Below are 12,730 nucleotides of genomic sequence, written 5' to 3'. Positions count from 1 at the left end.
TCCAGTGTCATGCAATGTTGTTCTACCAATGCGACCGAAACACATGAAGAAATCTACGAATCTCCACGAAGTGAATGATGACGACTGGGCGAAGCTATAGGATAACTGTTGCTATAGTTATCCTATAGGATAACTGTAGGATAACAAGTTCATAATGTCTACGACATAAACCATAATGTATGCGGCCGATTAGTGTAAAGAATCGGCAGATGCACTGACGGACGGACGGACAGATGGACTGATGTACGGACTCACGAATGCACGATTCAACGCAAGTACAGATGGATGTTCGGACTAATGGTAGCGTGGATGCACGGATGGTCAGATGGATCGATGTATGGATGGGCCGTGCAGGTGATTATGATTGGTGCTGTCTTAATCGATGAGCATAGTAAAGTGTATCTTTTACACTTATGTTTCCGTTTCAAGGTGTGCGGGTGTTTAGTTTCAATTTTGGTTTTGTGGAGCCTGATGGACGCCTACAAGTCTCAGCTCTATAACGAGCTTCATCCCTAATAAAGTTGTTAAGTTAATTTAATTGGGGCGTGACAAAGAGATTGAAAAAAATCACAGCATATCCATGGAGTGAATGGTGTTGAATGGGGCGAAGTTTCGAAGGGTTTCATCAGAAAACCATGAATCATCCGCTGGCCGCGTCCACCTGTCCGCCTGTCTGTCCACCGGTCCGTCCGTCAGTCTGTCTGTCCACCGGTCCGCCCGTACACCTGTCCACCGGTCCGTCCCCCCGTCCACCTGTCCGTCCGCCCGTCTGTCTGTCTGTCTGTCCATCTAGTAAACACTGCAAGTACCGTCATCTCACATCTTTTCATCATATATTCATCGCATACAAGTACCTCCATCCAGCGGACATTCCAACCTATAAAACGAGAGGTGGCTACTACATAAAGGAGACGCTTGACCCATGCATTAAGGAGCTTTGCCCCTGAAAATTCGAGCACATGGAATATAGTACAAAGCATTCACTGCATAAGCGAGACAAGAATTATTGCTATAGGAAAAAAGTGCCCAAATTGTAGAGCGACATTTAGGTGCAGTCAAATCAACCACTCGTAGTTTGTTCCCAGGATTTCAGTATATTATACGAGTTTCATGTCCAATATATTAATAACAATAATAATATCTGAACTTTTACAAGCCAAAAATATGACATGATTATGAAACACCGCAGAGAGGGCTTCGGAAATTTCAACCTCCTAAGATTCTTCAGCATGCACCTAAATTTAAGTACACGAGCCTCTAACTAAAGTGGATGATTGGGCGAATATGTGATTCCTAATGAAGGTGCAGGCTTGACCTTCAGAATATAGGCTTATTATTTTCTTTTGACACTTGTGAGGATTAGTATGACAAAAAAGTATTCTTTCTATGTTGACCTATCTTAACTGAATGACACTCCAAAATGGTGTGCTCATTACTAGAACAAAAGAAGTGATCTTGTGGCTTCAAAGAATGGAAGTATGGTGGGTTTGCTATGTCACCTCTGACCGCACGGTGCTATTTGAAGGCCGTGGTAAAACATATAGAAGGCCTCTCGACAGATGTTGAAAAAAAAAAGTGCAGGATTGCGCGGAACACTGCACAGTCACGGCAAAATCTGCAGGAGTGGTCTTTCCCGAGCGCCCTGTAAACTTCTTGGGGCAATCTCTACAGCTACATTCGCTAAGTACGCGCTGCACCACAAATCATCGTAAATTTGCGAAGTAAGGAAGCACGTGTTATACCATTATTCTCATTTTGTAGAGAAGCGAGATACCCACTGAGCGTCTGTAAGGTATCATGTGCACTTTGATCACGCTGTGTCTGACGATGATGAACTATGGCTGCGCGTTTTGTAATAGTTAGAAAGCCTAAAATCACCTACGCATTACGCGTTTCTCATTGAGTGATGGCTTATATTATTTCACTCTCCTAACATGCTATATTACATCTATTGGCTTGATTTGTTGCTGGACATGGCGTCTGTATGGGATCTTTTTTTGCGTCGGTGTTACTTCCTTGTAGAATGTTCTATTGCTACGCAGAGAGCCTGGGTTTAAATTTCGCTGGAACCTGATTTTTTTTTCTCGTTGTGTGTGAATGCTGCTACGGACGCTGGCGGCTAACTACTACACCGAAATCAGAGGTTGCAGTGATTTCGTAATTCGCTGTAAGAAAAAAAGTCGTTCAATTCAAATATGTAGTGTACAGTCATGCATAGGAGTTCAGAGTAAGGGCACCAACCTATTCCCACAGAGTGAGATTGGGTAAGTGCACTCACTTATACTTCCGGAAGCAAGGTCGAAGTCGAAGGCGAACAGCTTTCCGGGGACGGAGTCGTTGTAGAACATGGTCTTGTTGTCGGCCGTCCAGGTGATTCCGTTGGAGAGGGATATGTTGTCCAGCTTGTGCTTCAGCTGTCCCTTGGAGTAAGACCAGAAGTTGTTCTTGCCTTGCACCATGCCCTCGAGGTCGACTTTTATCGGCATTGAACCTGATACACGGAGTGAACGATACGGCGCCATTAATTTTTTTTAGAACAATGTGTCGAGCTTAGTAAAATGGTTTGGTTGCGAAGAGAAACTACAAGAATGTCAAAAACGTGGGCATGATTCAGTTAATCCCTTACGCATTGCTACATCGAATAGAATATGAACCACGTCAAACTTGAAGAATCACCACCCTACACCACCAAGTGCATTTTTTCAGTGCAAAATATTGACAGCTCATAGAAGGTATCGAAAGGGGCATGACGAGTGAAAGATACGGCTCTCAACTCAAGGCCCTCTTTTCCTCTATTTGACCCGTCTCTTTCCAAGCTTTCTGTACTCTGTTAACAATTGGCAATGTATGTATACCAATTTGCAATCGCCAACCCTTTCGAAGAGCTTTTGCAGCTTTGTTGTAAAAGTGCGCTTGGCGACAGCGCGGAAGAAAGAGACCAGGATATAAAGGAAACGCAAGTAAAACAGAATCTTTGATGAGGATAACTACGACAATATTCTCTTCTTGATTGCACACATCGACAATGGGGATAGGCCAAGAACCAGACATCAAGATGTTTAAGGTAAAATAAAAACTTAAGAAGCATAGACATACTGGAAACAGACTAAAGATGAAACATCCAATAAACAAAAATGCTAAACGAGTATACATACATATAGTAAAACTGTCAGATGAAATTTTAGACAAACACAATAATCCACACTGGGATAAACATTTCGATAAGAAGTTATATAGATATTGCAGTAGAAAAAAACGAATTTGGAACTTAGGTATCACGGTATAAAAATAAGCTTGCGTGTCAATATTTTTGTTTCGTTTCAGTAACAAAAGACAGCAGAGCAGAAACCCCTGTAACAATAATATAATGCATGCCACCAAATGTGAAACTCAGTGCGACATTCATTATTAATCCTATCTTAGAATAAGGGCTACTAGGTGGCTCGCTGATGAAAATATCAACAGATTATAAAGAATTTGTCTACCGTTTCGATTTCTTTGCAAAACTGGCGCAAAGGGAACATCTTGAGCCCAGCAAAAGGGGCTGGGTTGCACTATTGAGCAGAACTGCTAATTGCCTTGATGCACATCACTGTTTACTTATGCAATATACCTACGAAGTTATTAAATATGTCCAATGATAATCTGGCTATTTAAATTTGCAAACAAGCATTTAGAATTTTCTAAATCTTAAAGGTTGTTTAGGGTTCACACTAAAACAGGATATCGTGTGCGCTTTTTTTTTTGGTACCTTCCTGTTCGTTCATGCCTGTGTGCTTGCACTTCACCAACTATACTATAAGTAATATGATCATTGTTGACTGAACACTCGTATCAGAAACTAGGTGGATCTCCTAGCTAAAATAAACTTCACCAAGACGTCGAGATATCTTCACAGAAGCAGCAACACGGCTAAATATATCTGTGGTGAAATCAACTGCCTCAAGCACGAAAAGGCGTTTGGCGACCCTAATCATCGTCCTTCTCGGCCCTCTGCAGCCATCTCGCATGCATTGTGATATAGTGAGACTTTATTAACACTAAAGAATCGCTAAGATGCGTCGCAGAAGGGCACACACCGGCCCACAGTCGACCCATGGCGTCGCACTTTCCATCGTTGATGCGTGTAGGCACGGGGGAGTCCTTGTCCAGCATCTCGGTCAGCAGCGTCGTCTTCTTGGTGTCCAGGTCTACTTTGTAGACGCCGTTGCCCATGCACACCATCAGTTTACGGTTGTCCTCGGCGTACGGGATCAGGTTGCCAATTTCGTAGTCTGCGCGCGCATAAATGGTGGTGACTTATTGATGGTGAACCAAAAACAAAAATCTTCAACAAGAAATTATACAACATAAACAAATTTACGCTGTTCGCCAAGCAATCCCTTGCCCACCTTATCCCAAACTGCGGGCGAGGGCCCTCATCTTCCATGAAATAAAAATTCAATTCATTCATTCATTCATTCATTCATTCATCGTACTCGTGCATTAGCCTGGAGGATGAATAAATACAGGGAAAAACTGAGAAGCTAACCAGCTCTTAGTCCGGCTGGCTACCATGTGCTGGGAAACGGGGTAAGCGGGATTCAACATTACAGAAAATAGATATCCCGGCAAAAAGTTTGAAGAACTAAAACTTGGAGTGTAAAGAATAACACACGACGTTGCTAAATGTCCGTCTCTAAGACATGTTCTATGAAAGAGAAGCAACAATGCTCTCAAAGCCTTCGGTGCCTAAGACAGTCTCGGCCAGTGCTACAAGGCCTATTCTTCCGATAATGCCTGTTTCTCAAGTCCATCAAGCATCTGTGAAAGTTGCTGTCGGGGCACTCTGAAGCAGTGACACATTTTGTACGGTGAGAGCACGTTTGGTAAGGGAGAACACGCTCGAAGAGAAAGCACAAAAGGTAATGCCGCCTTGATGTCTCCACGACAACTCGTCATGATGTCACACGTTTTTGACGAGGTACTCTAGGAATTGTGTAACGTTCATGAACGAAAATATATAATTGCATTATCTGCTAACAAAGCCATAATCTTGACGTAATAAATTAAGGAAAAAGTTTTTGCGCCGGTGTATGTAACCAAAGCAATAAAATAAACGAAATTTATTTGACGGGTCAAAGATGTCCCCGTGTCCAAGGACTTCGAGCAGTCAGTCACTCGAGGCACCTCGACCACCAGCATTATCGACAGAGGGTGAGAGGGGACCTCTGTTTATACCCTCTCCCGCTCGCCCCTTCAGTCGTAGTAGCACTGCCGCAATTAAAAGGTGTATATTCACTCGCTCATAACCTCACACCTACGTTCATTTGCTGTAGTGTAGTTACGCAGTTTAGTGCTTTGGTAAATGCTTATGTTACCCTGTGCAACTGTGATGAGCAAAGCTACAGTTCCGAGATCTTGCTAACGTCCTTATCAACATTTTCCTGATAAGTATTACTCTTTTTAAACAGTCTCAAGTTCTCCAATACTACCGAGGTCTTCAGTGCACGACACACACACAGAATTACAGAAAGGCAAGAACTGCAAAACAACCCACCTAGCTTGAGAATCTCTGTCTCAGTCCTGGTCTGCGGGTCATATCGGACCACTTCTGGGCCACGGGCATTGTCGTAGAGCAGGGTGCCGCTGCGTTCGTCCCAGTGGGGTCCCTCGCCCAGGATGTTCTTACGCTTGCTGGCCACTTCCACCTTCATCGCTCAGGCTGGAACACGTCTCGTCCGGAGAATAGGTGCACCTGCAACTGAGAATATCTCCTCTGAAAAACTCTCGTCCGCCAGTACTTGCGGTACACGCTTCACCGCGACTCGATAAGGTGAGAGCGATAGCACCCGGTGAGAGGACCTCACCCGGAGAAGCCTATATGTGTACATTGCAAGCCGACGTATAGATAGTGGTTTCGACGGGTTCTTAGAGGAGGCAGGGAGCAGTGAAAGTGAGACGCGTGCAGTGTCCGTGTGTTTCGTGGGGCATTACTGCAACACGATCCTATATAGCAAGTTGGTATGCGCTTGGGATTTTGGCGGAACTACATTTAAAGGGCACCCTCTTTAACAGGGTATGCACAGCGATGATCGACAACGCTGCAGCACTGCCCATTGCTTCCTTCGCTATAGAAATTCCTGGGCTTTTGACATCCCAAAACTATGATGTGATTACGAGGGACGCCGGACAGTGGTGTTCCGGAGATTTCACCCAGCTGAAGTGTTTCATCGTGAACCTAGCCTTAAGTCCCGGAGGCCTCTGGCGTTTAGCCTCCATTGAACCGTGGTCAGTGTTGTCGGAATTCCATCCTGCGACATTCGGGTCACTCGATTGCCATAACCACAAGACACTTGCGGCGAAAAAAAAAACAAGAGTCAACAACAGTCAAAGTCAGAATGACAGTCAGCTGTTCACCGCTGTAAAGAAACACTAGCGGTAATGGAGACATCTGTTTTTATAGTAGATCCTGCGATACATTAGTGGTACAGGTGGGCATCCTAGCTGTTCTCATATCGCGCTTATAACAGAAAATGGGTTTCGTATATTTACAAACCAACCAGAAACCTCCTATGACATGGTGACGGGCATGGCGGGTCTTTTTGCAGTGAAGATGTGTATGGCTGAGTCCTGGCGGATTGTTATTGCGGACAAAACGCGCCACCCGCCGTGGTGACTTATAAGGGTCATCGGGCCCGAATGCTGATTTGAAGGTCGCGGGATCTAATCCCGGCCATGGCAGCCGCATTTTCGATGAAAGCGGAAATACTTGGCACCGGCGTACTTAGATTTAGGTGCACGTTAAAGAACATCGGCAGGTAGAAACTTCCGTAGCCCTCCATGAAGGTTTCCCTCAAAACGATATCTTGATAGCCAGACATAAAACCCCGACAAATATTATTATTGATACTACTATTGCCTAATGCGTCTTTCTTTCAACATATATATTGCGTTGATTAGGGTGTGCTAAATCGATCCACTAGTTACTGCTATTGCCGAAGTGAGGAGGTGGTAGATGTGCAATTGTTACATGTGAACGTGTTGCATGGGCTTAGTAGGTATAACATGAGCATTTGAAAAATAATGATGATGATGTGTGGTGTTTTATGGCGCAAGGGCCAAATGATGGTCAAAGAGCGCCATTTCACTAGACAAGAGATGTGAAGAATGATATAATGCGTGGCTGTACAGGGACCTTAAAATTCCTCGCGCCAATGCAGGTAAATATATAGAAGTAATAAAATCATGACAGTGACGTGAAATATTTGCAGCGCTAGTGGATGGCGAGAGGTCATGATAATGCAACTATGGTGGAAATGTAGTCATTGCAGTTGCGACCTCGCCGGTACAGATGTCGTGCTACGGATCACCTCTAAATATATTGTGCATACTATGTAAATCGTTTAAAAACGTAAACAGTGATTGAAGTTTGAAAAGCGGATCCCTAGCAATGAGCATCTTAGGGTGTAGTGGGAGCTGCTGTCGGTAGGGTAGTGAAAAGTGCTTTTTTCTTAGAACATCTAACTCAAGGCACTGGACGAGGATGTGGAGAACCGTTAGTGGCTCTCCACATCTCTCACACAATGGCGGGTCGGCACCAGACAAAATATATAAATGTGTTGTGTGAGTGTGTCCTATTTGTAGCTTTGTAAGTGTGACTTGTGTGTATGTAATCTAGATACTATTGGCCAAATTTTAAATCTTGGGTTGATGACATCCAATTTGTTTTCCATTCGCCTAACCCACAGGCGCTGCCAGAACACCCCGAGCTCCCGTCGCAGGAAAGGTTTCTTGTCAAGTGCAGGTACGGCCAGGGATGTATTGGCGGGTGTGTGGTCGTGCGCAGACACAGCCAGCTGGTACGCCACTACGTTCCCAGTGATCTCGCGGTGCCCTGGAACCCAGCACTCTACAATCTGTCGTTTGAGGGCGTAGACCATGCATAAAAGAGAGTAAAAGAATACAAGGACAGGATTTTTGTTTATTTTTCGAAGTTTTAAAAGTTGTTACGACGCTCTGCGAATCTGTGTGTACAAGCGCACGTTGCAGTTCTGATTCGTTGATATGCTTGACGGCCACAGATGTCGCATGGTCTTCGGCAGTGAAGATGCTGGCCTGTGGGTGCAGAATACCGGATACCGGAATACCAGTACGAAACTTTGACGCATCTGTAAAGAATTCGGGGCAAGCGTACTTAATTTTGAAGTTCGAGAAAGTTTGTGCGGATGTGTGCAGTAGGTGCGTGTTTAGTAACTTCCACGAAGGATACGTCACAGTCGATGATCTTCCACTGCCACGGCGGCGGATATGCTGCAAGAGCCATCAACCGGTGCTCTAAAGGTAGCACGCCTGCTTCCTCAACGAGGCTTTCTCACACAACGTGAGTAGGGCTGTCTCAATGAAGAACGGTTGTTGAACAATGAAGCATTGGACACATCATTAATTGTGGAATGAGAAGGATGTTCCTCGTCTGCGTTAACCTTATGACAGTATGTAAAAGAAATGTAACCTCATGTAACCTCTCTGCAGATGGAGCGATTCGATTCATTTGATTCTACGTACATCATCTTTCCACGGGGCTAGTTCGAAAGGCACCGGTAGAAAGGCGAATGCCTAGATGGTGTCGCTGACTGATAGGTGATAGCACCGAAATCTAGGCGCTTGCGTACAAGGCTTCTATACAGATCTATTTAGAAAAAAAAAACGTGCAACTCGTATCACACATACTATCAGGTTCCGGCCAATGGGGAGTGCCACTCAAGTGAACATATAAGCTATAGGTAAACAGCTGCCGTTCGGGGTTTAACACCGCGGGTATCTCTAACGCTTATCTCCGTGATCCTGCGCCCACAGCGCGTCACCTCAGAGTCACCGCTCAGAGCGGAGAGCTTCTTCGGTGGCCAAGAAAGAGAAATTGAAGCGAGGTTGCCGCCTCTCTGCATTGCCTATCGCGGGATGACGCTTTCACTGATAGACAACTCTCGACACGCTCAGGACACCCTCGAGTACGACACTGTGGGTCGTACGTGTCTTCGTTGTGAGTGAGTCTGGGAGGTCTGTGAGACCTTTTTATACGCTCCATGGTCCAGTAGACGCAGAAGATTGCCGCCAGCCAAGCTGGCGACGTGATGGACGCCTTAAGCATGATATGGACGTTTGATTGTGCGATCGTGCAGGGACCGGACCGGTTGCGGTTACTGCACCGGAACCTGAGTCATTACGCCAACTGCGTAAGGGTATAGTTGACACATTGCTGCGCAATGGAAGAAACTATTCCAGATCAAGTTAACAGTAAAATACAACACAAAATCGATACGGAAGAGACAGGACATAGCTCGGACTACCAACGACTGCTTTTATTTTTTACTACAAAAAGAAGCGCAGTTGTTAGTAGCCAGTGCTTTCTCCTGTTTCTTTTGTCTCTTGTTGTTTTTGCGCTATATTTTACTATGAATATGCACCGACAAGCTGAAGTTAACACGATTCTCAAGTTTATACTATCGGTCATATACGATGACGGCAAGCTCGGCTTGCCCTGTATTCCCAGTGAGGGATGGTCTCTGGCATTTTTTATACAATGCCATTGTTTCTAGATAAACTATTGTAGCACCTTGCAATACTTTACTTGTAGCACTTAGCAATAAACGCTGTACAATGCTGGCGACGAAGAAAGCGTTGGTCACCATTAACTTACAGTATACGGTCCGCTGCTATAGGGAACACGCGAGCTCGGGGCCAGCCGGCCGTGCGGCGCTGATTGGCGGCAAGATTTATAAACTCAGCGCATGCGCAGAATCGTAAGCATGCCACGCGCCCAGTTTCGTCTGCTACTTCCCCGCCCGTGTGCTTCGGAAGGCGCTTCCGTATTCTTGCGGTTCAATTTATCTGACTTTCCCTCTGCCTGCTCCTCCTCAAATTTCCAGCAAGCACAAAAAATGTATGGTTTTATTTTATTCATTGCTTGAGTTTTTTTCCAAGGTCTCATCGCTAAGCCCGTCATATTTTTCACATACTGCTCATTGCAAATGGCCGCTTATTGAAGTCTGCGGCAGCGAAATTCTAAGCTCGCCCCTGTGACCATAAAATTTCGGCATATTAAAGAAGCAGAAGGCTGTGTTGGTATCACTTGATTTACAGTGCAAACACGAAAAATGCGAACGGACATGGGTCGCTCGCTCGCGCTCAGAGCAAGACCAGAGAAGTAGCTGACGACGCGGGGCACGGACAACCTTCATAAACGGATGCGTGCACGCGCCGCGTTTCGAAATCTCGCCAACAGCTGGCGCTCCGCGGAGTGCCAGCCAGTGAAGTTTTCGATGGATGGAAACTTAGCAGGATGAGCATGATCTATAAAGGAAAGGGGGACAAAGCTGACATAAACATCTACCGTCCTATAACACTGACATCAGTGGTCTACAGGCTGGCGATGCAGATTATAAAGGAAAGACTGCAGACATGGATAGAGGATGAGGAGGTGCTGGGAGAACTGCAGAATGGGTTTCAGAAACACAGGAGGTTGGAAGACAATCTGTTCTCACTGACGCAGTGCATCGAAATAGCAGAAAAGGAACACAGGCCCCTGTGGCTAGCATTTTTGGATATCAAGAGAGCGTACGATAGCGTTGTTCAAGAGGCATTGTGGGGAATACTGGACACATTAGGTGTGGAAGATGGAGTCACTAATCTTTTAAAGAATATCTATAAAAGTAACAAGGTAGTTATGAAGTGGGAAAAACAGGTATCCAAGCCTGCAGAGGTAAAACGGGGGCTTAGGCAGGGGTGTCCCCTGTCACCCTTATTATTCATGATGTACCTACAAGGATTAGAGGCCAAATTAGAGGGAAGTGGACTGGGCTTCAACCTCTATTTCGTCAAACAAGAAAAACTCGTTGAACAGGTACTACAAGCATTGATGTACGCAGATGATATAGTGCTAATGGCCGACAACAAGGAAGATTTGCAGAGATTGGTGGACATCTGCGCTAATGAGGGAGATAGGTTAGATTTCAGATTCAGCATGGAAAAATCAGCAGTCATGATTTTTAATGACAATGAAGGCAGTAAGCTAAGAATACAGGAGTTCGCGCTAGAGATAACAGATAAATACGAATACCTGGGCGTATGGATAAACAATAGGGCCGAGTATCTAAGGGAACACGAAATATACGTGACGACTAAAGGTAACAGGAATTCAGCGGTAATGAAAAACATGGCACTGTGGAATTACAATAGGTATGATGTCGTGAGAGGCATATGGAAATGGGTCATGGTTCCTAGTCTGACGTTCGGCAATGCGGTCTTGTGCATAAGATCAGAAGTTCAAGCAAGATTAGAAATTAAGCAACGTGGAATAGGTAGGCTTGCCTTAGGAGCTCGCGGGAATACACCAAATCAGGGAGTACAAGGTGATATGGGATGGACATCATTTGAGGGCAGGGAAGCTAGCAGCAAGATAAAATTTGAGAAGCGATTGAGAGAAATGGGGGAGGATCGTTGGGCTAGGAAGGTATTCAGCTACTTGTACGTGAAGAATGTCGATACAAAATGGAGGAAGCGAACCAGAGAATTGACTGGTAAATACTCAGAAAACAGCAGGGGGCCAAACCAAAAAGAATTATCGGTTAAGGAGAAGGTGAAGGAAGCTGAGGCCGATATGTGGAGAATTGGCATGATTAAGAAGTCCGCACTAGAGATCTATCGAACTTTTAAGCAGGAAATTGCCAAGGAAAGGATCTATGATAATACTCGGGGTAGTTCTCTACTGTTCGAGGCGAGGATGGGAGTATTGCGAACCAAGACATATCGGGCCAAATACGAAGGGGTAGACACAGTATGCAGTGCGTGTGGAGAGGAAGAAGAAAGTGCCGAACACTTGATAATGTTCTGTAAAGGGCTTCACCCTATAGTTCAGGATGATGGCACAGAGTTTTTCAAAGCACTGGGGTTTAGGGACAGGGAGGGCAAAATATACTTTAAGCGGGTAGGATTAACTAGAAGGAGGTTATCTGATTGGTGGCTAAAGTCAAGGCACGAGTGAAAATTAAACCCTTCACTGCAAAGTACGAATACTCAACCTCGCTATTCAAAGAAAAAATAAATCTAGTTTTTGGTTCACTAAGTATTACGGCTTGGTGGCGCTAGCCACCGCCTGATCTAAAGGGTACAGCCATATCCATCAATCCATCCATCCAGCCACGCACTCGCGCGTTCCTTTCAACAGTGGACCGTACTGTACGCGTGATTTCCGGTTAGGCATGTCGACATTGATACGCATCGAAAATTTGAATCCTGTTGGCCGCTCAATAGTTCCAAGATAAATTCAACTGTTCTCGTTTGCGCGCTCAAGCCTGTCAGACGATTCTGATATCTGAAAGATGGAGGCTTCTCAGATATTCGGGCGTGGTTCACGAAAGGCGGAACATGAAGACTAATATCAAATCTTCGCGCATCCAAATGCGTTGAAAGAAAAGCCGCTTCACTTTCTTGAAACACCAAAGTTTGGCAGCTGACATACTTATCCCCTGCTTTCTTTATCAGGTACGCCTGGACGATTTTGCGTCCTGTTTTTGTTGTCCTTTCTTTTAAGAAAATTGGTGTTCTGAAATAGAGGTGTGCGACCACATTGCTTGCTTGTTCAGCGAAGTGGCTACCATACCCATTATTGACTTCGTTATTGTACTATAGAGCCCTAGCTGTCACTAAAAGCACTGACAAGTCTGTTCGTTGTAAAAACGATCACAAGTCAGGA

The 12,730-nt window shown here is 45.0% G+C and overlaps 1 protein-coding gene across 1 annotated transcript in view; it reads right to left on the bottom strand.

The window, feature by feature from the left end:
* The window catches only part of LOC119163171 (uncharacterized), a 60,669-nt gene that overhangs the window by 5,411 nt on the left and 42,528 nt on the right, over positions 1 to 12,730 (bottom strand). Inside the window, exons 8-11 of the mRNA XM_075874507.1 lie at positions 7,725 to 7,898; positions 5,540 to 5,699; positions 4,080 to 4,274; positions 2,279 to 2,491 (exon numbers count right to left, since the gene is read on the bottom strand). Coding sequence (XP_075730622.1) covers positions 2,279 to 2,491; positions 4,080 to 4,274; positions 5,540 to 5,699; positions 7,725 to 7,898 — 742 coding nt within the window. The remainder of the gene's footprint in view (positions 1 to 2,278; positions 2,492 to 4,079; positions 4,275 to 5,539; positions 5,700 to 7,724; positions 7,899 to 12,730) is intronic.

This window comes from Rhipicephalus microplus, chromosome 9 (assembly GCF_043290135.1).
Source record: "Rhipicephalus microplus isolate Deutch F79 chromosome 9, USDA_Rmic, whole genome shotgun sequence".
NCBI classification, from domain to species: domain Eukaryota; kingdom Metazoa; phylum Arthropoda; class Arachnida; order Ixodida; family Ixodidae; genus Rhipicephalus; species Rhipicephalus microplus.
This window is presented reverse-complemented; position numbering and strand designations above follow the sequence as displayed.